The following is a 25,612-nucleotide window of genomic DNA, read 5'->3' as shown; positions in this document are numbered from 1 at the left end:
CTTTTAATAAAATTCGTTGCTTTCCAAAATGTTAACTAATCACTTCAATGACTTAAAACCATTAAAAAATATTTCTAAGGAAATGAAATGAATTTTTTAGATGTTGTCATGTCTGCTTGGCAATGGAGGAGAACCTGTATTTATAGCACTCTTAATTGTTTTGAAAATTTTTCTTTTTAAAAAAATCTCTGTTTATTCTTATTACAAAGTAGATAGATAGATATCTATAATTATTTTTACATTTTCCATGTTGTTTAATAGTTTCATAACATTTTAAAGTCCGAAGACGTAATGAATTTCAGGACCATAGGACTGATCTTAACTATCACTAAATATTATGACACAATTGCTTTCTGTTTCACTGTGGATTTCAGGATCGCAGGCCACATTCTTCTTATTACCAAATAGGATTAAACATTTCTTATGTTTTTGTATAGTTTTATTACATTTTAAAGTCGGAACACGTGATGTGAAGTTAACTGTGGATTTCGATACAATACAATCCTATACAATTTCTCTCTGTTTTACTGTGGATTTCAGGATTGGAGGAAAAATTGTTCCTTTTAACAAGTAGGGTAAAATATTTATAATGTTTTTGTTTATTTTTATTACATTTTAAAGTCCGCGGACTTAATGAATTTCAGGACCTTAGGACTGGGCTTAACTATAACTAAATATTATGACACGATTGCTTTCTGTTTCACTGTGGATTTCAGGACTGCAGGCCACATTCTTTTTATTACCAAATAGAATTAAACATTTCTTATGTTTTTGTATATTTTATAACATTTTAAAGTCGGAACACGTGATGTGAAGTTAGTTACCTGTGGATTTCAGGACTATAGGAATAATTCTGTTTATTAACAAGTAAGAAAATAATATTTATAATGTTTTTGTATGTTTTATAACATTTTAAAGTCCGAAGACGTGACGTTAATGCTAGAAGTCAGGCCTATAGGACTGGTCTAAACTACAACTAAATCTTATCCTATACCCTCTGTTTCATTCTGGGTTTCGAGACTGTAGGACTGGGATACTCCTATACAATAATTGATTTCTGTTTCACTGGGAATGTACAAGTCAGTTCTGCGATTCATCGATCAGGTCTAGGGCACTTATCGCTGCACCCAGGAGATGAATGGAACCGGTGACGAGGACCTCGAGCTGTCCGCCGTTGTCCGTTTGGGGAAATCTTCGCCGGATGGCGGTGAAGGCATCGGTTAGTGTGTCGAACACCTGACCCTTATCCTTTAGCCCCTGCCTTGCGCACAGGTCGCTCCATTCGCCGGCAATGGTTCTCGCCCTCTTCAATTGCATCTCGGCGCTGAAGCGAACCATCACTTGGCTGGGAGCATTCGGTGTGGAGGTGGCCAGATTGGGCACAAAGCAGACCATGTCGAAGGCACAGGTGCGATTCAGTAGCTCCAGCAGTGGTGCGAAGCCGGATTCTCCGGTGCGGTTGAAGATCAGGATCTTTGGGTTGACACTGAAAGAAAAAAGCAATCAATTAAATATGATTTTTACTAAACAATAAATTAATTTTGTAAACACCTACATAGATTTCGATTGAGTGGCAAAAATATGTAGTCACATTTATCAACTATTGTAGTCTATTTTAAAAGTAGCTTTGTCGCTTTTAAAGAGTATCGCTTTTAAGATGCCTTTTCGTAATCAGATTTTCCACTTAAAACTTTTTCAACCCGTTAACCTTAAGCTCAAGTCATATATAACTCTAACCAACTGACTGTAGTTAAGACTTTTTCTCGCCTTAAACTTGAATTTATCTAGACAATAATTATACAATTGTATAAAAGATCATTTTTGAAAGTATATATTAACAATGTTCATTGAACATATTCTAACAAAACTAATTAGTTATTATGAAACAGACTATCAGAGGGCATGTTTATTTCAAAAATTAAGGAATACAAATTTTAAAACAGTTTAACTTTAGTTGTATTCATTGTCAATTTTTGTTAATATACTGAAATTAAATTTCATAATTTAAGACGATTACAATTTGGCTTATGAAGTCGTTTATTATTTCGAAAATAATTAAAGCGATGTCTTGCTTATCTAAACACACAAAAACCCTTTGATGCAATTTACCAATATAAAAGAAAAAAATAAAAATTGTTTAACTATAAAAAAAGAGTTTAATGCGCCCACCCATCGATTGTAGTAAAATTACTATTTTGATTTTATTTTTTTTTTGTAAGTAATTATAAAATTTATAAAATGGTAAAGCTAACAATTCTTAAAAATTTATTAATAAGTAAAATGAAACAAAAATTTTTTAATTATCTTTTTTTAAAATTGAGTTTACATTATTGCAGCATACTTTTATATGCAAGATTTAACGTTAGGGTAACTTTTTTTGGCAATGAAAAATACTATTGCAATCAAAAATCATCACCTAAATGTAACTATGGTAATTGTAGTTTAACTATTAAATAATAAACAATACAATACTATATTAAATAGTAAAGTACTGCTTATAATACTTGCAGAACTACATGTCTACAATGGTTAATTTGACCCAGAACGTTTGTGTATGATTAATTCCGTGGTTTATTCCAATCCAGGATCTTTAGGAGATCCTAGGATCTCCTGGATCACCACCTCCACTCACCTGTTTCGCACGCTCTTCTCGAACCAGTCCGTGCACACGGCCATGCTCTCCAGGGTGTGTGCTCCGTCGAAATGAAGCCGCAGCCCGTGCCAGTGGATCAGCTGGCAGCGACCTGGCCAGTGGGTGCTGACCAGTCCGCGCAGCAGCTGCGGGTCCATCCTCACCCCGTTGGGCGTGTGCTCCTGCTGCAGGGGACTCCTCGCCTGCGATAGCCAATCGCCGGCCAGCTGAATGGCCAGGGAGCCATTCAGACGGATCATGTGGCTGAAACTCTCCCAAATCGGAGCATATGCCTCCGATCGGAAGTAGTCCTCGGTGGGCGGGACTTCGTAGAGCGTTGCTGATTGCTCCTGCGTGCGCTGGCGAATCACCTCCAGGCACTCCGGCTGCCCGACATGGGTAAAGACATGTGATCCCGGCTTGATGATACCCGCCTTCTGCCACGCGATTTCCGGCAGCGTATGACCCAACAGCTCTGTGTGCTCCAGTCCCAGCGATGTGATGCCCACGGTGCGTACATTCCTCACGATATTGGTGCAGTCATGCTCCCCACCGATTCCCACCTCCAAAACGACCACATCCACCTTCTCCGCAATGAAGACATGGAATCCCAGAATCGTGAGGAATTTAAAGTAGGCGGGCATGTCGTGATCGTGTTCCCGCAGCTTCCACAGTCGATTGTACACCTTCCAGAACTGCTCCGTGAACTTATCTTTGGCCAGCAGCTGGCCATCGATGCGGATCCGCTCGTTGGTGGACAGGATGTGCGGGGAGCTGAAGAATCCCGTGCGGACGCCTTTGTGACGCAGCAGGGATTCGGTCAGAGCGCAGGTGGAGCCCTACGGGGAGATATGAAAGTATCAGTAAGTTTGCCATTGAAACATATATAAAATTTATGAATATACCTTATAAAATATATAAAACTTCTAACTAACTAATATAATAAATATAATGCTCTTAAAAGTGGGTAAGTATATTATAAAAATATTATTATAAATATATTTGGTATAAAATAACTATGAACAAATTATAAATACAGATGTATACTAAAATATAAATAGAAAGTACTAGTAATAAAAAATAAAATAATTAAATACTTAAAGAGAAAATTATCAAGAACCTTTCTAATAATAAATAGGAAATCACTTTTATTCGTCGTCCAAGGGAAATCTCAATAAAATATATCATAGATTTCTTGCATTTAAAATTAAAAATACCACATTTTCCATTAAAAAGTTAAGTGTAAGATTATCAGAATTCTAATCCACTCGGAAACCGTTTATATCTGATTATGTTAGTTATCTATGGACGTGTTCTACGAACAGTACAAAAAAGTACAAATAAAAACAGTAGAGTCAAAGCTCAATCATGGCCAATTTGAACTGGAAACAAAAAAGTTTGGAAAGTAAACAAGTTTGGTATTTGGACAAATTGATACTCCTTAAATATTATAGTGAAATACCTATTATATAAAAAGTTTTGGTGAAATTTGCATAGCAAAGTCGATATAATAGACCAAGTGACTACGATAAAACCGATTCTTGGGAAATAACTTCTATCAGTAGGTAGATAATGTGTTTAATCACAGTTATTTCTACTTAATAATAATGTTATGTTCTATCAACCTGTAATGGTTTCAAGGCCTTATATTATCCTTATTTATATTAGTCTTATATAAAAACGTAACGCGGCTTTTTAATATGATCTTAACTTAAGTCAAAGTAATATGTTCGACTAGATATTAGATAGGTACTAAATATACTCCATTGATGAACGCATAAAGGGTATCAAACACCTTAACAGATCCATCAATGAAATAAATTTCAAATTGGAAGCTAAACAAATCTTATCAGCAAGTGAGCGATTAGCGGCCTCAAAAAAGAGACAGAGAGAGAGTTTTCTGATTGGATGAGAGAGTGGTGAGTAAATTGAGAGAGGGAGAGCTAAGCCTAGGCTTAAGTTGATTAGCCTAACTAGAAACCAGCTGGTGTTGGAGCATGAAGAAAACCTTAAGACCCAAACAATATGATGAGAAACAGAACCCGAAAACAGGTTACCGATCGTTTGGCTGACCTTGCCCTTGGTACCGGCTACATGGATGAAGGACAGCCGCTCGACGGTTTCCAGCGGCAGACCGCTCCGCTCCAGGTACTTAATGGTATCCGCCTTGGTATCCACGCGGGCATTGCTCATCGAATTCCTTATGGCAGCATCGTTCGACTGCAGGAAGTTCAGCTGCATGATGGCCTCCTGAAAATGGCAAAACAATATGCATTTTTATTATAATATTTCAAAAATGTTCGTCAAAAATTCACATTTTTACTCGGTAAAGAAAGATATTAATTTCTGTACTGAAGATGAAATGTTTGTTATTGCAATTCCATCTTGCATACCAAATTTCATATCGATCGGACAATATATGTAGAACCTATTTAGATTCATTAATGTGATGGTTTTCTGAAAGAAAGAAAGTTCCAGGTATTTTTATTTAAGAACTTTTTCTGTTAATTCAATATAAACTCATTATTTACAAATCCATATTTGTTTTAGTACTTCAGTAAAGAATATTTAAAAAAAATTTGCTTAATTTGTTTTTAAATTTTTCAAAATAAACATATTTAAGTAATAATTATTAGTTATAACCTATCCTATTGCTCAAAAAAGAAAAACAAATTTTGGTTTTTTATAAGACCATAAAATATTTGTAAAGTTTTAGGTTGAAAACTTCTAAAGTGATCATGTAATATTGAAAGTAGTCATATTAAGATTTATATATTAATATTTATTATGTTCAAAATAAACTAACAATATGTAAAATATCAAAATTAGATTATTATTTGGTTCGTTTTTGTTCGTTTCTAAAAAGGCTACAAAATACTAAAAGATATGTTTATGAATATCTGTGTAGTAATAATGGGTATTTAACTCGACCTACCTCAAAGGCGGCATTCTCGGCCTTGTTGTTGTTGCTGCTGGTGGTAGAACCATTACTCGTACTATGATTTCCATTACAACTCTGTGAAGGGGGATTAAGGACGAGCTCGGCCAGGCTACAACCCGAGCCCGATGCTGCCAGGGGCTCCATGCGTTGGATGCTCACTGTACTGAGAGTGGTCGCCGTGCTGTAAGTGCTCACTGTACCCCTACGGAGGGAACTCACTGTACCCGAAAGATCAACGGCTAGCGATCGGACTAAGCGCCCCAGCTGGCGAGCAGCCATATTTATAGAGCCGGAACCGTAACCGTAAACCGCCGATCGGCGAACCGCTCTCCGACCGCGGCTGTTTACTCTTTGGTGCCAATCACAGGTGCTTTAGCTGTATCTAATGGCAAAAAGTGGAAAAAACTGGTAAATAAATAACTCCAATTAAAGCATAGAAAAAGCGGTTAGCGTGGGGCAAAAAATCTAAGACATGTTGAAAAAGAGCGTGTGCGTGGCCTGTAAATTCTAGACCATATTAATTGACCGATAACATGGTTCTTTTTATCAACACAGCACCAAATGGTAGTAAGTATATAAGTCTTTATTAATGCGCACATATATTCGAATATTGCGCCAGATAACGGATAACGATTGCGATAACTGGATATGTAAGCTCGATAACAAGTACGGCATATTTATCGCACACACACGTGCTCTGGCACACGCACACACACTATTGCAGCACAGCAAATAAACATTGAGTATTAAGTTTTGTCTACCTGGAATTGCAATAAACAAACTGCAATTTCATAGGTTTCCAGGTAACTGGGCGCACCCAGTCGCCGGCCAATCTGTTTATTTTGCTTCAGATAACAGTAATGAGCTTTCACAAGTATGCTATTCCACGCACAATTTGCTTTGCAATGAAATCAACGTAATCGCAAAACCACAAAACGCGCCAACACAACAACACAAAATAACATGTGGACGTCAAACAGCTGATCTAGCGGCGGAGCTGACGAGTTAGCTACTTTCTAGCCGAATCTGGCTAGCATTAACAGTCTGATTGTAGGTTGTTTTTAATTCATTTTGATATTTATTACTAAAAATAAAGTCGGTAACTATCCTACGGTGTAGGTAGTTATTTCCATTAATTTTAAGGCAATTTTTTTATTTCAACATATTCCGTCCTGACAATTTAGTAAATATATTTGTACATATCTCAGATTTTTTATATATATTTGTTTAAGAAATTGAAACATATTCTTGTATTATTGTTAACTGTTATAAGAATTGCATAATTCTTACTTTTTTTTAAAACTAATATGTATTATTAAAAGAACTATTTGTCGAAGAAGTAAGTTTGTCTACAACCTAAAAATCCTTATTAAAGTCAGGCTTAATCAGCTTTGGAATTCCAACCTAAAAGGCTTTCCCACTTCTTTTTAAATAGTTATTAAATATTTATCATAACTTTCGTATATGATATATTTGTAAATTTGTTTTAAGTATTCGCAATGCATATTTTCCCATTAGGGTACCTGCTATTTTTGTACATTTTTTTTTAATATTGTGCAATGCATATTTAACCATTAGAGCATTTTTAAAATATTTTGTTACCCCTTTCGTATTTGATATTTTTATAATCTTTTTTAATATTCTGCAATACATATTTTACCGTTACATATATTTTAACCTACTATCTAGCTACTTTTTAGCTAGCCATGACATTCGACAGTCCGCCAGCACTTTCCGATGTAAACAATGGCAACACGCGGCTTCAGTTGGAATTTAAATTAACATGGCAGCGGAAACAAGCACTAAGGCCAGGTAATGCCCGATTCCTAGCCCTATAAACCAGCAATATACCCCTTCAATATCCCTTAGCACCCTTCGTCTGGGCATGTGCGAAGTGTGCGCCGCGAAGGAGGCCCGCTACGCGTGTCCCAAGTGCGAGGTGAAAACCTGCAGCCTGCCCTGCGTCCAGATTCACAAAAAGGAGCTCGACTGCGATGGCCAGCGGGATCGCACCAAGTTCGTGCCCCTCAGCGAGATGACATCGCGGGAGTTCATGAGCGACTACTGCTTCCTGGAGGAGTGCACCCGCTATGCAGAGAATCGAAAGACCGATCGCTGCAAGCGTTTCACCCACGACCAAAAGAATCTCCCAGTGGCCCAGCATCGGATGCGGACGGCGGCCAGGAAGCGCAACATTAATCTTCGCCTGCAACTGGAGAACTTCAGCCGGCACAAGGAGAACACCACGTACCTGAACTGGAAACTGGGACGTTTCTATTGGCGCGTCGAGTGGCTCTTTGCCAACATTCCTCTCGAGGAGCAGCATACGCGGGATGTGGCCCGATTCGTGGACGAACGGTGCGATGAGGAGGTTACCCTGTCCGATCTGATCCTTAAGTATGTGGATCTGCAGCAGGAAACGGCACGGGATCAACGCAAACTGCTGGCAAACCATCAGACTGCCGGCATTGACCAGCTGAGTTTCTGGCTGAGAGCCGAGGGTGTGCGACGCAGCTCCACGAGATGCTATCGCCTGCAGGCGACCAAAACGCTGGGCGAGAATCTAGCCGGCAAGACCATCGTGGAGTTCCCCACCATCTTCGTTACCTACGATCCAAAGCCACCAGGCGGTCATGAAGCCATCGACAGCAGTAGGTTTTCCTTGGTCACTTTGGAATATTACTTTTTTTTTAAATTTAGGAATTTATTTGGATTAGTTGGTCTTTTTTTTAGGATCTCAAGTTACTTCTTTAACGTATAAGCTTTTTAAAAATATTTAGAACTTTTGTATCCCACTAATATTGCATTTTTAACAAATACTTTTTTAATTAGGATTAGTATGACGTTTCTTTCAATTTCCCTTATTTTGGCAAGAATTTAACTTCTTTTTATTTAACATAAAATTAAAGGTCTGAAAACATTTTAATATGCTTGATCGGTTTAAAAGTTTAATTGTTTATCGAACATCAGAAAGAAACTCGTAAGCTAGTTTAAATTTTAAATATTCATTTTATTAAGCTAAGCTTACTACAATAACTTAAAAACTTAATCCTAACTTATCCTAAAATTGACACACATTTATAACAATTTTAGGTGATGAAATGGACGAGGAAGAGCCAATTACAACCAAAACCAAACCAGGTGCTACTCCAATTGCAGAGGATGCAGATGAGCCGCATGATGTCTACCATGATCTGGCTGCAGCTTTTGCTGGTGAAGATGTCAGTGAACCTGAAGACGACGAAGAATTTGAGGCACTCTATAGAGAACACGTGGAACTGTAGAAGCGAAGCCAAAACCTTCAGGCTAGAAGGAACAGCAGATGCTTTCGAAGATGTCAATAGAGCACAGGATCCTGGGGCTAAGAACAATAGCCTGCCCAAAATTGCTCAGCATTAATAAAGTGGAACCAAGTAACCTGAACGGCGACCATGCCAACCATAACCACTGATCATTAAGTAAATAAAACAACTAGCTTTTATATTTTTACATAAATGTTGTATTTTCTCGTACGCATTTGATTTAATATGTATTTTAGGCTAATTTAAACATAAAGAATTCATACCACACTTCGTTTCGATCTAGTTCCGTCATTGTCAACATCATTATATTACTAATCAATCATGATCATCATAATATTATGTATATATAAAGTTTGAAAATCAAGTTACAGAGCCTTGGGGGTTAGCCGTAATTTGTGTACACTTTTTGAGTACAGAGTTTGTGGTCAATACACAGCAGTTTGTCCCTATTTGGAGGATTTCTATTTTAATTTTGATATACCAATTAGCATTTCGATTTGTACATAATACATATGTGTGCCAGTGTACTCCTATATAATTTCATTATTTTTCTTTCTTTCATTCCTTCCATTCCTTGCTTATTTCTTTTTTTGCCTGCACCAGTTATATTTTTTTTTTATATTAAAATTAAAAATTAATGCATAAACAAACAAGTTCTAACAAATAAACATTTTAAAAATGCATTTTCAAATTCAAACAAAAAGTAAAAAACAGAAAAAACCATTTAAATTGTTCTAACGATACATTTATAAATATATATATAATTGGAATCATTTGCATATTTCACACCAATCGTATAAAGAGACACAGAGAGAGGAGAATACATCGAGAAAGGAAATCGTTTGCTTCTCAATCGCTTATCAATGCAATATCAATTATGTAGTTTATAGAAAACATACAGATAGATCAGTTATACATATATATAGTATTTAGATGTGGGGAAATACAGCAATGCATAATCAAGAAGAATTCCGAATGTCTGACCTCCTTCGAATACAGTTTCATACAGCTAAACAAAAAATAATCATAAAAACTATGCAACATACAAAAGAAACATGTATATAAACAGAAATCGGGGGAGAAGGCGGATATAGAGGGGGATCGGGGGGCGTATAGTTTACATAGAGAAAATTTACATATATAATTCGCTAGTCGTACATAAATCGCTTTCTTCATCGTTTCCTCAATTAATCATTCACTAAACGTTAAGACATCGATCGCACACTCACACACACACACAATCGCATGCGCACAAAATGGTAAAATTAGGTGTTTATTTAATAGTTGGGTGAGTTAATTTAGTAGAGACACACACACAAAGATAGGACAGACAGACGACAGAGGTTTAACAATCTGTAGGAGCTTGATAAAATCGAAGGACCAACTTTTCCCCTGCTGGAAAGTTGCCATTTCTCGTGTGGATGCGTGTGTGATTTTATGCATGACTGTGTGTGCGTGTGGGAGCGTTCGTTGAAAAGGTTTTTTCTTGTTTTTACGTAGTTTCGAAGTGCTGCTGCAATGAGAAAGAGTAACGTAATCAATCAGGCATCATCCGCCACCATCCGTCTCAACTCACATCTCGTTGGCATTTGTGGCAGCCCTTTTCACATCCTCCTCATCCTCATCCACCTCCATCCATGCACACCTGTCGCTGCTCCTGATCCCGAGGCTCCTGATCCTGCTAATCCTTACTCTGATCCCCTACTGCTGGTGCGTGGGCGCCGCGCCGGGCACAAAGAAACCGCCTTGGGGCACCGCTGCCGGCGCCATTATGGGGGCCAGCACATTCTCCGACGCCGCCGACATGGGCGCCCCGGAGGGATTGAACACATCCACGTAGGAGTTCTTCAGCGCTGCAAAGCAAGGGGATGGAAAAGGATTAGTTATGAACTACATATTAATACAATTTCTAAACAAAGAAAATCTATAAAAATAAATTTGTTAAATGAATCTCAAGAATTCGCGAGTCCATTATTTAATATGTAGGTTCTTACACTTTGATTAACTAAATATATATACAAAATATTTACTTCCTAGTAGAAATTCGGATCTAGGAATTTTAAGCCGCCCTTTGAAAACCCAAAATTATCTATGGGATATGTCGACCTGTGACCCTTTAATCTTAGACTCATTTTGTTTAAAAATGGATAGCCAACTTACTGCGGCGGCGTTGCATTTTGAAAATCGTTAACTACTATTACTACTAACTATTTTCTTTAAAAAAATGCATATGAATTATCTTTATTTCACTTTCAATGAAATTTAATAAAATGATGCTCAAGAATTCGCAAGTTAATTTTTTTTTCAGATTTAGGGTTTTATTCATAAATTAGTTTATGTAAATACAAATATTATTTACTTGTCAATTATAACTTGGATTGAAAGCACAAAGATAAAGGGATATGTTTACTTGTGACCTTTAAATCCCAGACAGATTTTGTTTTAAAAAGGATAGGCATCTTACAGCCGTTGCGTTTCATCTTAAAAATGATAGTCTACCTCATTGGGATTCCTTTTTAATTCATAAGAATTATCTTTGTTACACTCAGTTGGAAATTTAAAATGAATCTCATGATTTCTTTTTTAAATTTAGGGTTTTAAACTTCGACTACATTTAAATATGTATGCACAATGTAAATTGTACATATAATAGTAATTTACTTTTTAAGCGTAATTCGAATCTACAACCTTAAATAGCCATTTAAAAACATAAATTTATTTGTGATATGTGGTCTCACATCCCAGACAGCTTCTGTTTAGAAATGGATAGCCAACTTACTGCGGTTGCGTTGCATCTTGAACATGTTCGACTGCAGCTTGGGCTGGGGTCCTCCGGGAGTGGCCGCGGGATTGGGCGCCGCTGCCGGTGCAGGTGATGGGACAGGCAGTGGCGCCGGCAACGGAACCGTGGGTATCATCTCGGATGCAGCCGGAGCAGCCGTGTAATCAATGGCAGTGCCGTACATTTGCGGTTGCGCCGGAGGCTGCTGATCCATCAACGGTGCGGCTTGGTGGCCGCCCAGAGGATTGGTGGCCATTGGCGGTAGCGCTGCACCCATGCCCATGCCGGCTGGAGCTGCGGGTGGTCCTCCCGGCGGCAGGCCCATGCCCAGATCGCTCATCTTGGGCGGCGGCTTAAAGCTCTCCACCTCTTCGCCGTTGCCCTCGGTGTTTGTCCAGCATTTGCGCTCCTTGTCCCACACGATGGTCGGATTCTTGTCGTCCGGCAGGATCATTTGGTTCTTTGGCTTCAGCGACAGCTTGTTCCAGAGGCCGCCAAACCAGCCCGCATTCTGATTGCCAGGTGCACTTTAAAACGAAGAGATAATGATTCAGTTTTAGAAAATTATAATATCATTTCATATCTTATAATAGCTCACCCAAGATCCCCGACGGAGTTGGCCGGTTTGCCCGATGTCTGCTGTTTGCCGCCCGCCTCTGAGGAGCCTCCAAGCGATGGATTCTGGCCAGGATGTGCCGCACCCGCACCACCAGCACCACCGTCGTCCTCATCCCCATAGCTCTTTGACTTGGGCATGGAAATGGCCGGGCGCGCCTGCTGCTGCAGCTGTTGTTGTTCGTTGATCGTGTTGCGAAATTGAAGTTGGAGTTAAGAAATGGCATTGGATTAGTCTACTGCGAGAAGCAATCGGTTTTAGGCATAAGTCATAAGACATAAGTCATAGTGTTTAGGTTGGTTAGTAACAGAGAATAGTTATGGGTTAGTCAAATCGAATCGAATGAACAACGGAAACATGGCAAATAAACTGGCGCAGTCAAAAAACCACCTGCTCACAATTATCGGTAGTATATTAGGCTTAGTGATTACAGATTACTTAGGGGCATTATAGACTAATTCTAGATTTAACAGCTAACAGGTTAGGACAAGCTCCAGGTACAGAAAGCACCCATAAAGTGAGGAAAAAAGCAGCGTTGCACTTGCTCCTCCTTTTCATTTCTACCCAAACTCTTGGGACTCATAAATACTGAACTTTAGGACATTTGTTTTTTTCAGTGAGTATTTTGTTTTTACAATTTCTTCTTAGATCTAAGAGGCAAGCCAGCATTTGCGGACGTGCTGCTGCTCCTGCTCCGGTGACCCCTTCGCGTGGGTGCATCGATGTCGAAGGTGCGCACTGGAGCAGCCGGCTGTTGCAACTGTTGCTCCTTCTTGCTGTCCAGATAGTTCTCGAATCGACTGAGGCTGTGCTCCACCTCGGAGCACATTTTCTTGTAGTTCAATGGTATGGCCGGATTGGCTATCAGCTCCTCCATGGACCACACATGTTGCGGCTGGGCGGCGGAGGTGGTGGCTGCCTCCACGGAAGCCGATGTTCTCTCAACGCTTCGTCCTCCTCCTCCTCCCCCTCCGCCACCTGCCTCTTTGTCTGCTATAATCCCATACTTGTTGAGCAGCTCATGGGTATAGTAATCCCCGTCATCAAAGCTCTCATCGTCGTCGGCGTAGGTTAATAGATCCTCGTCCGCATACTCATCCTCGTCATCTTCTGCCTGCTCCTCACCCTCGGCATCCTCATCGATGACATAGTCATGGAGCATGTAGTTCCTATAGCGCTGCAAGTCCCCGCGATCTGTGTTGGCCTCTGGGTCATAGGAGTTGCCCTTGAGTTGGCTTTGTCCCTGCATCAGGGGCATATCAATGGGATAGGTGCCATTAAAGACAATGTGAGGCTTCCGCGAGAGATGTCCACTTGGTTTGGCCTGCGCCAAAGCCATCGAAATCTCCTCCTCCTCCTCGTCGTCGTCGTCCCCAAAGTCCAGTTCATGTTCGAATTCCTGCTCCGATTCGGCAATGGTTGATGGCAGATTAAAGTTAACCCGCTTGGGGGTCGCTCCTCTGCCACCTGGAGACGACGTGGTCGTCGATGTGGTGGGCGCTGTGGGCTTGGCTGTAACCGTGGCTGTTTTAGCGGCAATGAAACGCGTGGGCGTCGTAAGCGTTTTGGGCGTGGCTAAGTATGGGCTATTTTGGCTGTTAGTCTTTCTACAACTTAGTGATTGATTAGGAAGAGCAGCTACTGTTGCTGCTGCTGTTGTTGTTGCTGCTGCTGTTGCTTTGTTGCTGCTGCGATTGTTGCTGCTGCTGCTGGTAGCTTGATGTCGTTTATTTATGTTTGAATAGCTACTTACATCATTCAAATTGAATGCCTTTGCCGAAGATGTTGCTACTGTCGTCGTTCCTGCTGCTCCTGCTGTTGCTGCTGCTGCTGCTGCTGCATGTGTTGCTGGTGTTATCTGGGCAATTGCTGCTGCTGCCGCTGCTATGGTTGCTGTTCTAGACGCCTCTTGCCTTTTTCGCAATGCACTGCTGCTCTTTTCCTGCTTCAAAGCATTCGATTTGAAGCGATTGTTGCTGTTGGCAGCGCCATTGCTGCGCGTATGTTGCTCCTGTTGCAGCTTGGCCTGATGCAACTGTTGCTGCTGTGCCTGCTGCAATACCTGTTGCTCATCCTGCTCCTCCTCCTCCTGATCCTTTAAGGCAGCTTGATTCTCATTTGGCTGCATTTCCATTTGAATAAAAGCGTGTTTTTATTTTATCGGTGTTGGGTGTTGTGTGTGCAATGTGATAGAAACTTGTTAGCAATTTGGCGAGTCCTACTTGTTTGGCTATAACACAAGTTCAAGACAGATCAAAACTTAAGGCGTAAACATAGAAACCATAAAATACAAAACTAAAACGTAATATAAACGATACAACTTATACACATAGATCAACTTAAAATAAATGAAAATGATAAAGAAGCAAACAATTAAACCCTCTGTAAACCAATTAGAAAATAAACAGATAGTATAAAGGATAAAACTATATTACACTTAAAATAAGAAAAAGTACATCTCTTAGCTAAGAAATGGTCATTGTAAATTCATCAAATGGGAATACAGAGGGTTTAGGGATAACTAATTCCTGAACATACCTCATCGCCATACGGTGGCTGCTGTGTGCCCGACCAGTAATCATATCCATAGCTTGGGGGAACAGCAGCTGGATCCGTAGTTTGACCTGGTTGATAGGCCTCACTTGCATGCTCTATTTGGCCATAGTTGCCAGTCGGTTGCTGAGGCTGCTGTTCGTATTGATGGTGGGCCACATTCGGGTCGTATTGGTGCTGCACCGCATTGGGATCGTACTGAAGCTGGCCGGCATTGGGATCGTAGTAGGGCTGTTGTCCCTGGCCATAAGGATCCGATTCGGCCGGCGCTTGAGGTGCTGGTGGCTCATGGTATTGTTGTGCCGGATGTTGGTGCGCTTCCGGCAGAACTTGCTGCACTGGCTGCTGTTCCACTGGAGCAGGCACTTGCTGTTGCAGCGTATTCTCCAGATTGCCACCATCGTATTGCATGTTCAGCTCACGGAACTGCTTATTCACCTCGGCGAACTGCTGGTCGATGTCGTTTTGCTCCTGCTGGATTTCCTTCTCCTGCTGCAGTTGATGCATTTGCTCTGGTTGCGGCTGCTGCAAGGAATATACATCGCATTTAGATACTTTTACAAGGTTGTTCCTTAATGTTTAACCCACCACATCGGCTAGGGAACGCAGCTGACGCAACCAGGCCTTTTCCTCGGGAGCAGCGCTATCCTTGCTGGTGGCATTCGGAGGACTCGCAAAAGACACACGATTGATCAGGATGGGATCATGGTAGCGTAGGCGTTCGGCCAAACCGCAGACCTGCAAAATCAAACACAAAAGTTAACAAGATTGCATATGCTACTATTCAAAAGATCCCTACCCGCTGGATGAAATCGCTGTCGTAGCTCTCTGGCTTCAGTTCGATGTGCCTGGCGATTTGCTCCAAGTAATTTGTGCAGCGGAAGTGCTGGCCATAATCGAGGATCCTTGTGGCCAGCAGGAACTTGTAGTGCTGGAAGTGTGCAATGCTGAACTTGGGATCGAACAGCGATCGTGCGTACTCGTAGATCTCCGTCATGATGATGGCCTCGTTGCTGGCGAACTCATTGAAGTGCTTGTAATGCGAGGAGCCCAGCAGAATGAGCCTGTAATCCAAAAACAAGGTAAGTAAGGGAATTGAAAAGGTTGAGCTACGGAGAAGCAAAACCCACCTGGGTACATTGGCGGTCAAAGTAGTTAGCTCCGTGGCCGAGCTATTGTAGCGCCCAAACTCTTCCTGGGCCACCAGATAGCAAAAGTGTGCTGCATAGATATCGCCCCGCTGGAATAGCGTGTCGCCAAGTGCCACCACCGAACTGCGATCGTACTCCGGCTGGCGACTCTTGTTGGTCACCAGAATGGACAGATGTGACCGCCAATCGCCCCATTGCTCATCTCTCAGCTGGCTCACGCACGCCGGCGTTTGGCAGCTCTTCATTTGGTAGAGCGTCTGCAGCGGATCATTGGCCTTGATGGCGCGATTAAGGAACTTCTGGGCCACATCGGTTAGGGCATAGCGATCCTCGTAGAGGGCCAGGAAAAAGGCGTGCGTCCACAGACTATTGTCGGTGGCCCACTGGAGGGCCTCCTCGACATTTCCGCGCAGCACATAGCTGCGGAACTTGTCCGTGGCCGCCTGTTCCGACAGAGGCGTCTGTCCAGCTCCTCCAGCTGCAGCCGCTGTAGCTCCCACATCCGCTGCATTGGATGAGCTAGCTGCTGCACCCGCGACAGATGTTTCCTCTGGCGTAGCTGCTGCTGCCGGCGATTGGCTATCTGAATCCGATTCCACTGCCTTCTCCGCTGGAGCAGCCACATCCTGCTCAGCCTCCACCTCTGGCTCGTTCTCAGCTTCATAGTCGTTGGGATCGTAGGGATACTCCTGCTGGTTCTCCAGCAACAGGTCGCCCACATCAGTGTCGGCAATGTACTGAAAAGTTGGAATGCCATGATTAGATGTTTGCAAATTGATAGCTTGCTGATAGGGTGACAAAGAGACACCCAAACTTACCCCATTTTGGCGCAGCAGTAGTATGAGCAGGTGCCACATGAGGGCATGTGAGGCACGGTATTTGACCACGCTGCCCTGTGGCTTCTTCTGTGTGGCATACAGCGCAGTGCAACCCTTTGTGGGTCCCAGTCGTATCTGTTCCTTGCAGAAACTAATGATCTTGTCCTTGTGCAACTTGCGGCCCTGCAAGGGACCCGGATACATGCGCAGCAGGCTGCTCGTTCCGTCTCGGATGCGTGGTGGTGCCACCTCCACGTCGTTGCGCAGACGTCCGCGTCCGGCGTACTTGGGCTTCACCTTCAGCAGCAGACTCATCGCATACGAGGCCACCAAATGCGGCCGGTTGAACTGCAGGGGAGTGCGTCTGCGCGGCGGACGAGCCACCGCATTGGTGGTCACCGTTCCAGCGGTCACCGTTCCAGCGGTGGCCACTCCTCCATAAGTCGATGGTGCCGCTTCGGCAGCAGCTCTGCGGTGGATCACAAAGACATAGGCATTAGTACAGTGGAAGAGAAATATAAAAGTTCAACGGAAGAAATAACCAAATAATCATGCAAAATCGAAAAGGGGAATTGGGAGTTCCGAAAGATCAGAGATCGAGTTTTGGGAGAAAGGTAAGGAGTATATAGGGGAGTGGGGGAAAAAGAACCCATCAGTCTAGTGGATTTCAACAGTTCCCCCTGCATGCCACTCAAAGGAAAGATTTCGACAGGCCCCTTTAAATCCAAAGCATTTGTACCATTATAATACCAAATTCAGCATAAAAAGCATTCCTAATGGCACCCCTCTTAAATTTTGGTAAAATCGTATTAGTTATTAAAGCTGCTTGACATTTTTAGGTTCTTTTTAAATTAGCATTTTGTGCCTTTTGGAAATAATAAAAAAAAATTGCTTATCATTGCTTACTTTTTAAATCTTTATAAATACAATTTCCTAGATTTTTGTGTTAATTTACTAAGAAATTACACAAGTTTCTTGATTACTAAGGTAGGTTTGCACAAAAAACAATACAATTTAGTAGTCAGTGATATCAAGATTGTCCAATAATAATAATAATTCAAAGATCACAGACAATGATACCAAATTGGTATAATAATAATCGTAAATATATATACTTGTAACCATAATAAAACTACAAAAGCGAGTTTCCTGAACCCAACCATCCAAAAATGTGAGATAGAGACAGTAATCAAAAGATCATCTGTTCTAGACAGAGACAAAGCGAAGAAACAATTCTTCCAAAGCAGCAGAAGAGTGAGTGCGACAGAGATGGAGTAAATGGGTGAGGAGGACAGGTGGTTTGGGTGATTTGAATTTTGCCTAGATGATAGCGCAAAGCTTCGCAGGAGAGTAAGAGAAAGCGAGAGAGTGGTTTTGGTTTTTTGTTGGACAGCAGAATTTTTCAGATTGTTTTTTTTTTGTATACCCTTGCAGAAGGTTCTATGTAAGTAATATTCTTTTAACGAGTGATACTATAAATGTTATCTACAATAATCATAGGATTCAGGAAATTTTGGTTCCAGCATTTTTTTTTTAAAGATAACCATTTAAATTTTGATAATATTCGGACAACTATATTCTACTGTTGACCTAGGAATAGTCGTAACAAAATAATATATATCTTTGTGGAGCTTAAGATTGATTATGTTTCCAATTTCCGACTAGGTTTTTAGACGGTTTAAGAAAGATATACTAGGTAACAATCGTATAACTAAGTTTATACATTGTTTTTTGAGTGTAATGTAAATACTATCTTCATCATCTTCTTTCATTTAAGGTCCGAGGACCGTGTTTTTGCAATAAGCAATCTTTTAAAACATATAATAAAACTCATAAGCTTGTCCAATACATAAATCGAGATAGATAGATTGATAGAGATAGACAAAGGAATATTGCAAGGGTATACATAAACTTTGGCGTTTTGGTTGTCTTAGCATTCTTTTTTTTTTTTTTGACCACCTGATATCGAGACCGCACTCGGAACCAGCGTAATACGGTCCGGATCGGGAATTGCGTCCATCGCCGTTCAAATTGCTCAACGAGCGGGCACTGGAGAGCGGATATGGTATTGGATGGTATTGGCTATAGATGGATCCTCCTCGCGATCCGTAAAAACTGGCATTATCCTCCGTAATGTTAAAACTGGAGTTAAGATCCTCCCTCTGATGTTGTTGTTGTTGTTGCTGGTAGATCAGCTCTTTGTATTGGTGACGATGGAATTCATTGGCTTGGGTTATGTATGCGTGTGTATACCTGTATTGTATAATGTAAAGGTGGGAAGTTGGGCAGATAGCACAATTGTTGTTGTTGTTGTTGTTCGTTTTTTGTTGTGCATTTGGTTGTTGTTGTTGTTGGTTAGAGACGAAAACAGTTTTGCGGTTATTTACGAATTTGCATTAGTTAGAATTTTTTGGTTTTGGTTTGGGATTTTTTGTGTTTTTTTTCACTTAATTAGTAAAACACGTAGTACACAACGATCGACAGACGGGGAACAAATTGGAAGTGGAACATGATATATGGCTGGGATGGTGGAATCCAATTGGAATGTGTAATATGTAAATGGGTACAACGCAAGGGAAAGAGAGAAAGCTGCGAGAGAGCGAGCGAGAGAGAGTTCTCGATTCTAATCACTAACTACCAAAAATGAGCAATTTAGTTTAGTTGATAAGATTAAAAGCCCAGGTCCAACCTCAACATTTAGGGGGCGGGGTCGGGGTGTAAAAAGGGGTATATTATGTTAAACAAACTATGTTATTCATTAGTTTTTAGTTAGCAAACAGCGAACTAAGGTAAACGAGTAAGAGAAAACCAGCTACTTCAAGTTCAAAAGGTTAGGAGCAGGTAAAAGGTTCAGGCCAGAGGTTAAGGTTAAACTAAAGGAACGGTGGCAAAAGAACACAATTTCGTATCAGCCGTAACTTTAGATCCCAAAACTTGCAGAGATTCTACGGATTACATTTCACTGTACTCCACGACCTAAAGCAAGATAGTGACTTTTTAACGGTTGAAAAATAACATGCTATCTAATTTATTTAATCTCATTCTAACGTCTGAATTTTATGGATAATTAAAAAGAGATTTAACACGCTCAAGTCACGAGTTAAGTTACCTCATAATAAAAATATATGCTTAAGGAAATCGCTTTAAAAAGAACAAATTCCGGAAAATATAGAACTTCTTTTAAGTACCAATACAAAAAATATTGGCCTGTAAAAAAACTTAAAATAAACCTACGTATGTGTTATGTAGTTCCTACATAACACTAACAATAATTTTAAGAAGGCTCAATATTTAAGATTTCTAAACTTTTTTTGACAAGTAAAAAATTGTTTTATGAAAGATGGTTCATTTTAGGATAGGTTTTGTTATGAATTCCTGAGCCAAAACCCATAAACCTGATATATCCTAAGAATATGTATTCTGACTTCCTGAAAACCCTTTCCAAAACCTCTGCAAGTTTCTGGGAATGCTCTAAAAGACCAATAAATCTTTCAATTATAAAAAAAAAAAATAAAAACACAGCACAGTAGTTGGGAACTAACCTTTCTCGCTCTCTGAGCATGGCGGCTTCACTGCTCTCGCTGACATTTGCTCCACTTGTGGCGGCCACCAACTGGGCGGCACTCACCGGAACCGCGCCGGGCACCAAGCCTGGGATCGCCGCGGCACCAGGAACTCCCGACTTCGAAGCAGCCGCCGAAACAGCAGCCGTCATCGAGTTGATCATCTGGCCGTAAAACTTGGCGTACATATCGGCATAGGCATGTGGATTCCGCGACATTTGCTCGTACATACCGTACGGATCATAGGCACCGGTAGACACGGCATACTGATCGTAGTTGCGACGCTTGCCCGAGCCGGAACCACCGGCTCCACCGCCACCGCTGGTATTTCCGCCATTGATGCGCTCCTTCTCGAGATCGCTGTTGCGCGAACTCTTTCGGCGGTACTCCTCGTAGCCACCGTCCCAGTTCCGCAGATCCTGATGACGTCGGCGACCATCCTCCTGGCGGCCACTACGTCCGTGATTCTCGTAACTCCGTCGTCCGCCGGAGGAGCGCGATTTGTCAGCCGATGATTGCGTTTTGGTGGAGCGTCTGGAGTACTGACGATCGCGATCACGATCGGGTTCACGATCGCGATCGGGTTCTCGTTCGTAATAATAGAAGCCGTCCTCGGCGTGATCGTTGCGTCGCTGGCGACCGGCCTTACTGCTACGGCCACCGCTACCGCCAGCTCCGCCGGTGCTGCCATCGAGCTCTCCCTCGCCCAGATGATTTATCTCCGGATTATCCGACTCGCCGTCGTAGGCGCTGTTGTTGAAGCGACGCGAGTGGTCGTAGGAACGCTCCTGATCCTCGCCGCCACTGTGATACTTGTTGGAACGGCGGCGCCAGTTGCGCTCACGCTCCCTATCCTGTTCCCTCTCGCGCTCCATTTTCGGTTCCTGGTGGCGACGCGAGCGCGTGGAGTCGTGATTGCGCCTGTGTTGCGTTTCCCTCAGGGATTTGGTCTCGTGGTGGGCAGTACCGCGGACAGAGTCCTCCGTTTCGCCATCGTAGGTGTAGTGACCATGGCTGCGTCCACGACCCTGCCTTTCGTCCATCAGATCCCTGCGCTCACGCTCTCGATCCCGCTCCCTTTCGCTCTGCAGGAACTCATCCGACTCGTCCTCGGTCTCCAGATCCAGCGAAGCATTGGCCCGACGTCCCACCGCCGCACGCTTCTTCTCCTGCTGGCTTGGATGTGGCTGGTGTTGTTGCTGCTGCTGCAACAGTGGTTGCTGCTGATGGGGTTGCTGGGCATTAAGTGGGGTCACTGCCTGCGGTGGATTGTTGTGATGCAGTTGCTCCGGCTCATCGGGCAGAATGTTGTGATGCACTGATGTCGGGGGAAGTTCGATCAGAGCTGGTGGTGGGATAGCTTCGCGATCCTCCAGATTCTCGCCATCCAGCACCACTTCTCGCTGCTCCCTTAAGGATGAAGCATTGGTCTCTACGCCAGTGACAACGCGACGTGGTGGCGTCTGTATATTACGCACTTGCTGCTCACCATCGGAGGTGTCCTCGCCATCTGCCTGACGCTCCTGCATGTGCAGGGCGGCTACCTGGGCGACATTGAGCGGTGGCTGCTCTGTGGCTCCGGTGACCAGGCGTTGCTGCTGCGAATCCAACTCTGGTTGACCCAATACCAGACGGGACAGGCCCGGTGGCGGCAGCAAACCGGCATCCTGATCCGCTTCACCTTCGCCCAGCTGCTCGGACAAATGACTTGTCTGCAAGTACTGGGCACGCTCGTCATTCGGAGCGGACAACACCTCCTGGTTGTCTGGCTCAACGGGCTGGACAGGCTGTAGCAGTGTTGGTGGTACATAGAACGATGCGGTTGGTGCAGGAATGGGAGCATGTACACCCAGTGGAACTCCAATTGAAGCCTCAACAGGTGGTGCCGCCGATAAATTGAAACCATCTCCGTGAGCTTCTGCTGGTAAGCCATAGAGCTGTTCCGCTGGTGGTGCTATTGGAGCAATTGGAGCTATTGGTGCTATTGGTGCCGCAGGAGCAACTGCAGCAGGTGCTGGTGGCGAAGGAGCTCCACCCGCCGGATTGGCCATTATGTTAACACGCTTGTTGAGACCCGTGGAACGTTTGAAGGGATTGCCAGCCGTAGGCGGCAGTGCAGCCGGTGGTGCAATGCCAGTAGCGTCCGATGGTGGTGTTCCCATTGAAACCAAGGGTGGTGGTGGTGCTCCCACTCCGGCAAGAGGTGCTGGAGGAGCTCCCACCGCTGCGAGATGTGCTGGAGGAGCTCCCACAGCAAATAAAGGTGATCCTACAGCAGACGGTGGTGGGGCAAATGAAGCCAGTGATGTTGGTGGTGGTGCTACCGCCGCTGGTTGGTTTTGGAAAGCTTGTGGAGGCACAATAGCATCCAGTTCGGGTTCCTGGCCAAGCTCTGGCGGCGATTGCGGCTGCTGGTGGTGCAACAAAGGTGTCGGTTGCTGATGCAATGGCTGCTGCTGCAATTGTGGTGCTTGCTGATCCGTTGGAGGCGGCAGCTCCAAGTTGTTATTAACATTGTTACCGGTGGCAAAGGCTTGCCAGCTGCCTGGCGAGGACTGCACATTAAAGGAATCCTCTAGCAGTTGTCCCGATGGCTCCAACAAGGCCTCGTTGCTGTTGGTAATGCTGCTCACGCTATTATTATTGTTGCTATTGTCATTCCAATCGCCCCAATCACCCCAGCCATCGCTCCGGCCGGCACCTCCTCCTCCTCCTCCTCCGCTATTATTGTTGTCAAACGAGTCCAGAGCGGGTTCCGCTGGAGCCGGGACTTGTGACTGCTGGTGAGTGGGATAATACAGTTGCTGCTGCGTAGGCTGTTGCTGTTGCTGCGGTGGCAGTTGCTGCTGCTGCTGCTGCGGAGGATGTTGCTGCTGCTGTCCCGTAAAGTAGTTGTTGTAGTTCAGCGATTGCTGTTGCTGCTGGTGCTGGTGCTGCTGATCCTCCGGCCAGTAATTTGGCTGTTGTTGCTGGAACATTTGACTGGCATAGAGCTGCTGCTGCTGCTGTGCAGGATGAGGTTGCTGCTGTTGGGGCGTTGCATGTTGCTGCTGGGGATTAGGATGTTGCTGCGGGGCCTGTTGCTGCTGCTGCTGCTGATGCGGTGGCAGCCAGGGCGCATTGTTGTGCAACATATTGGATCTTTAAAAAGAGAAACAAAACACATATTAACACTTATTAAATGGACAAAATAACATTTTAAAAGAAACATATACATAAGCCTACTATATCTAAAAAGTATATAAAGTTATTAAGCCAATACATTTGGTACTCATCAAATATCACCATAGTTTTATATATTATACAAGTAGGATCTAAGATTTATTATTTATTATTATTGTTATTATTATTAGTTATTATTAACTCTGATAATCTTTCATTTTTACCCCGCTTTTTTAAAAAAAAATTCATACAATATTACGCGTGTATTGTAAAATGAATTCACATTTTCTGTGTTTCAGTAAAACATTTTTTTTTTCGATAAGGAAGTATGGTGAAAACATTGTTTAAACCGATAAAGTCAATATCAGTTCGTGCTTATAAATGTTTTTTAGGACCTAGTGATTTCCAAACCAGCAATTTTGACAGATTATAAGATTATTTTTAAAATGGTGTTGTATAGAAAGTTACAGATCTATAACATTACAAAGAAGTTTCTCGCAACCCAAAAACCTGTGCGGTCTTTTGAAACCCCTTATGGTTGAAACTTTATGTAGTATTCCTTGAGATATTTAAAAGGTTTCCAGGTGCTATAAGGATTTTTCCGAGGAGTTCGCAGGTGGTGGGTGGTGGATTTTGTGGAGCAGTTCAATGAACCAAACCAGTTTTGATGGAAAATTACCCGTTTCAACTGATTTTTCCTCAATTCCAGCTGGGTGTTGTGTAAAGCGATGGAAAATACGAAAACGAATTTTATACAGTATGGAATAAAGCGTATATTATAAGGCCACAATGAGCAGAAAAGCAAAAGTTAAAAGTTTACGTGGACGTTTGCCATATAGTTCCCCTCTCCCTCCCACACTCTTCTGCGCTCCTTCTTCTTCTTCTTGTTCGTTTTGTTACCACCGTTTCGCTCTCTTACTGTTGTTGTTTTTGTTCTCTTGACGCAGCAGGTTTTATTGCTGCATTTTTTTTACCTTTTTTTTCAAAGCCACTGATAATTTTTACACTTGAGTTTACGGTAAAACTGGCCTTAAAATATATCCCAATTTGCAAATGTTTGTTTTTTTATATTTTGCTGTGCAAATCAAAAGTGAAAACACTCTCTTGGGGGAAAAAAAATTGGAGCAGTGCTTGAGAGAGAGAGAGAGAGAAAGAGAGCTCTCTCCCTCTCGGCAAAAAAGAACCAAACGCAGGGTTGCAATCCGGTGTTCCCGTGCAAAACTTGACCACACAATTATTTTTACTGGCCATAATAAAAGAAAACAACACTTGGCAGTTGTCTTTGTCAATTTCTTTTCCTTTTAAAAATAATACACGGCCAAAAATTACGAGAGTGAACACACACACAAGCACACAGGCACACACACACATGGAGAGAGAGAGAGAGGGGACAAGTGTCGATGTCCCTTTCCATTTTCTCTTCTAATTAGCTTACGCTGCCTGCTGACTTACACAAATCGCTTGTTTATTTACACGCACTTGGTACTGTTCTCTGGCAGTTGACGAAACAATACATTTACTTGTTTGCTGATTGCCAAAGCAGTCGTCTTGGTTTTTAAACAATTAACTGGGGAATTTTTTCGATCCGAACACAACAAAATCTCCCAAATGCCAACTCGACTTTCGTGGCGTTGCCAGACTGGCGAGCGGACGGGACAGGCAACCAGAGTGGCCAGACTGGGCGAGGGCTAGAGATGGGAGAGAAGATATGATTTAATTTCCATTATGGTTGCTAAATTATAATTCAGAAAAAAAAGGCGACACAACATCAAAAGGATAACATTTCCGGAACATAAATTATTTACTTTTTCCCGAAAATGCAGTTTGAAAAGACCAAGAAAAATAAATTGTAATAATCAAGTTATTGACTTTGTTAAATGATTTGAACCAAGCTCTAAATTATTAGTCTTATTTAGTGAAACAATAATAAACACAAAGAATCGTACTTAATAAAAATATAATATATTTATCTTATAGTCAATTTTAATACACAATTTTTAATGATAAATGCAAATTTGTTCCCTTTCAATCAATGCAACCAATTTCTTTCTCATTTTATTGGAATACGAGCCGAAATAAACTTAAACAAATG

The 25,612-nt window shown here is 42.3% G+C and overlaps 3 protein-coding genes across 13 annotated transcripts; 1 reads left to right on the top strand and 2 right to left on the bottom strand.

Moving 5' to 3' along the window:
- Positions 1 to 811: 811 nt before the first annotated feature.
- LOC119556807 (folylpolyglutamate synthase, mitochondrial) lies at positions 812 to 6,515 on the bottom strand. The gene is made up of 5 exons (XM_037869259.1): positions 6,335 to 6,515; positions 5,568 to 5,955; positions 4,706 to 4,882; positions 2,633 to 3,471; positions 812 to 1,486 (listed from the first exon to the last, which is right to left on the bottom strand). The coding sequence occupies exons 2-5, from the start codon at positions 5,850 to 5,852 to the stop codon at positions 1,081 to 1,083; spliced, it is 1,707 nt and encodes a 568-aa protein (XP_037725187.1). The 5' UTR covers positions 5,853 to 5,955; positions 6,335 to 6,515; the 3' UTR covers positions 812 to 1,080.
- A 747-nt stretch (positions 6,516 to 7,262) lies between these two features.
- LOC119556808 (box C/D snoRNA protein 1) lies at positions 7,263 to 9,068 on the top strand. The gene is made up of 3 exons (XM_037869260.1): positions 7,263 to 7,385; positions 7,443 to 8,224; positions 8,667 to 9,068. Exons 1-3 carry the CDS (start codon positions 7,357 to 7,359, stop codon positions 8,855 to 8,857), a joined length of 1,002 nt encoding a protein of 333 aa, XP_037725188.1. The 5' UTR covers positions 7,263 to 7,356; the 3' UTR covers positions 8,858 to 9,068.
- On the bottom strand, positions 9,050 to 25,161 carry LOC119556805. 11 transcript variants are annotated; one of them, XM_037869253.1, is made up of 13 exons: positions 24,973 to 25,158; positions 20,338 to 23,499; positions 18,755 to 19,048; positions 16,796 to 17,264; positions 15,957 to 16,714; positions 15,626 to 15,890; positions 15,415 to 15,564; positions 14,812 to 15,351; positions 14,027 to 14,395; positions 12,256 to 12,443; positions 11,655 to 12,184; positions 10,452 to 10,728; positions 9,050 to 10,385 (listed from the first exon to the last, which is right to left on the bottom strand). In XM_037869253.1, the coding sequence occupies exons 2-12, from the start codon at positions 23,490 to 23,492 to the stop codon at positions 10,577 to 10,579; spliced, it is 6,870 nt and encodes a 2,289-aa protein (XP_037725181.1). In that variant the 5' UTR covers positions 23,493 to 23,499; positions 24,973 to 25,158; the 3' UTR covers positions 9,050 to 10,385; positions 10,452 to 10,576. The 11 variants fall into 11 exon arrangements, with proteins under 11 accessions (XP_037725181.1, XP_037725180.1, XP_037725182.1 ...); XM_037869252.1 differs by having other exon boundaries at positions 9,057 to 10,388; XM_037869254.1 differs by having other exon boundaries at positions 9,057 to 10,388; positions 14,812 to 15,348.
- Between the last annotated feature and the right edge of the window lie 451 nt (positions 25,162 to 25,612).

The sequence above is a fragment of the Drosophila subpulchrella genome, chromosome X, assembly GCF_014743375.2.
Source record: "Drosophila subpulchrella strain 33 F10 #4 breed RU33 chromosome X, RU_Dsub_v1.1 Primary Assembly, whole genome shotgun sequence".
Classification (NCBI taxonomy): Eukaryota; Metazoa; Arthropoda; class Insecta; order Diptera; family Drosophilidae; genus Drosophila; species Drosophila subpulchrella.
This window is presented reverse-complemented; position numbering and strand designations above follow the sequence as displayed.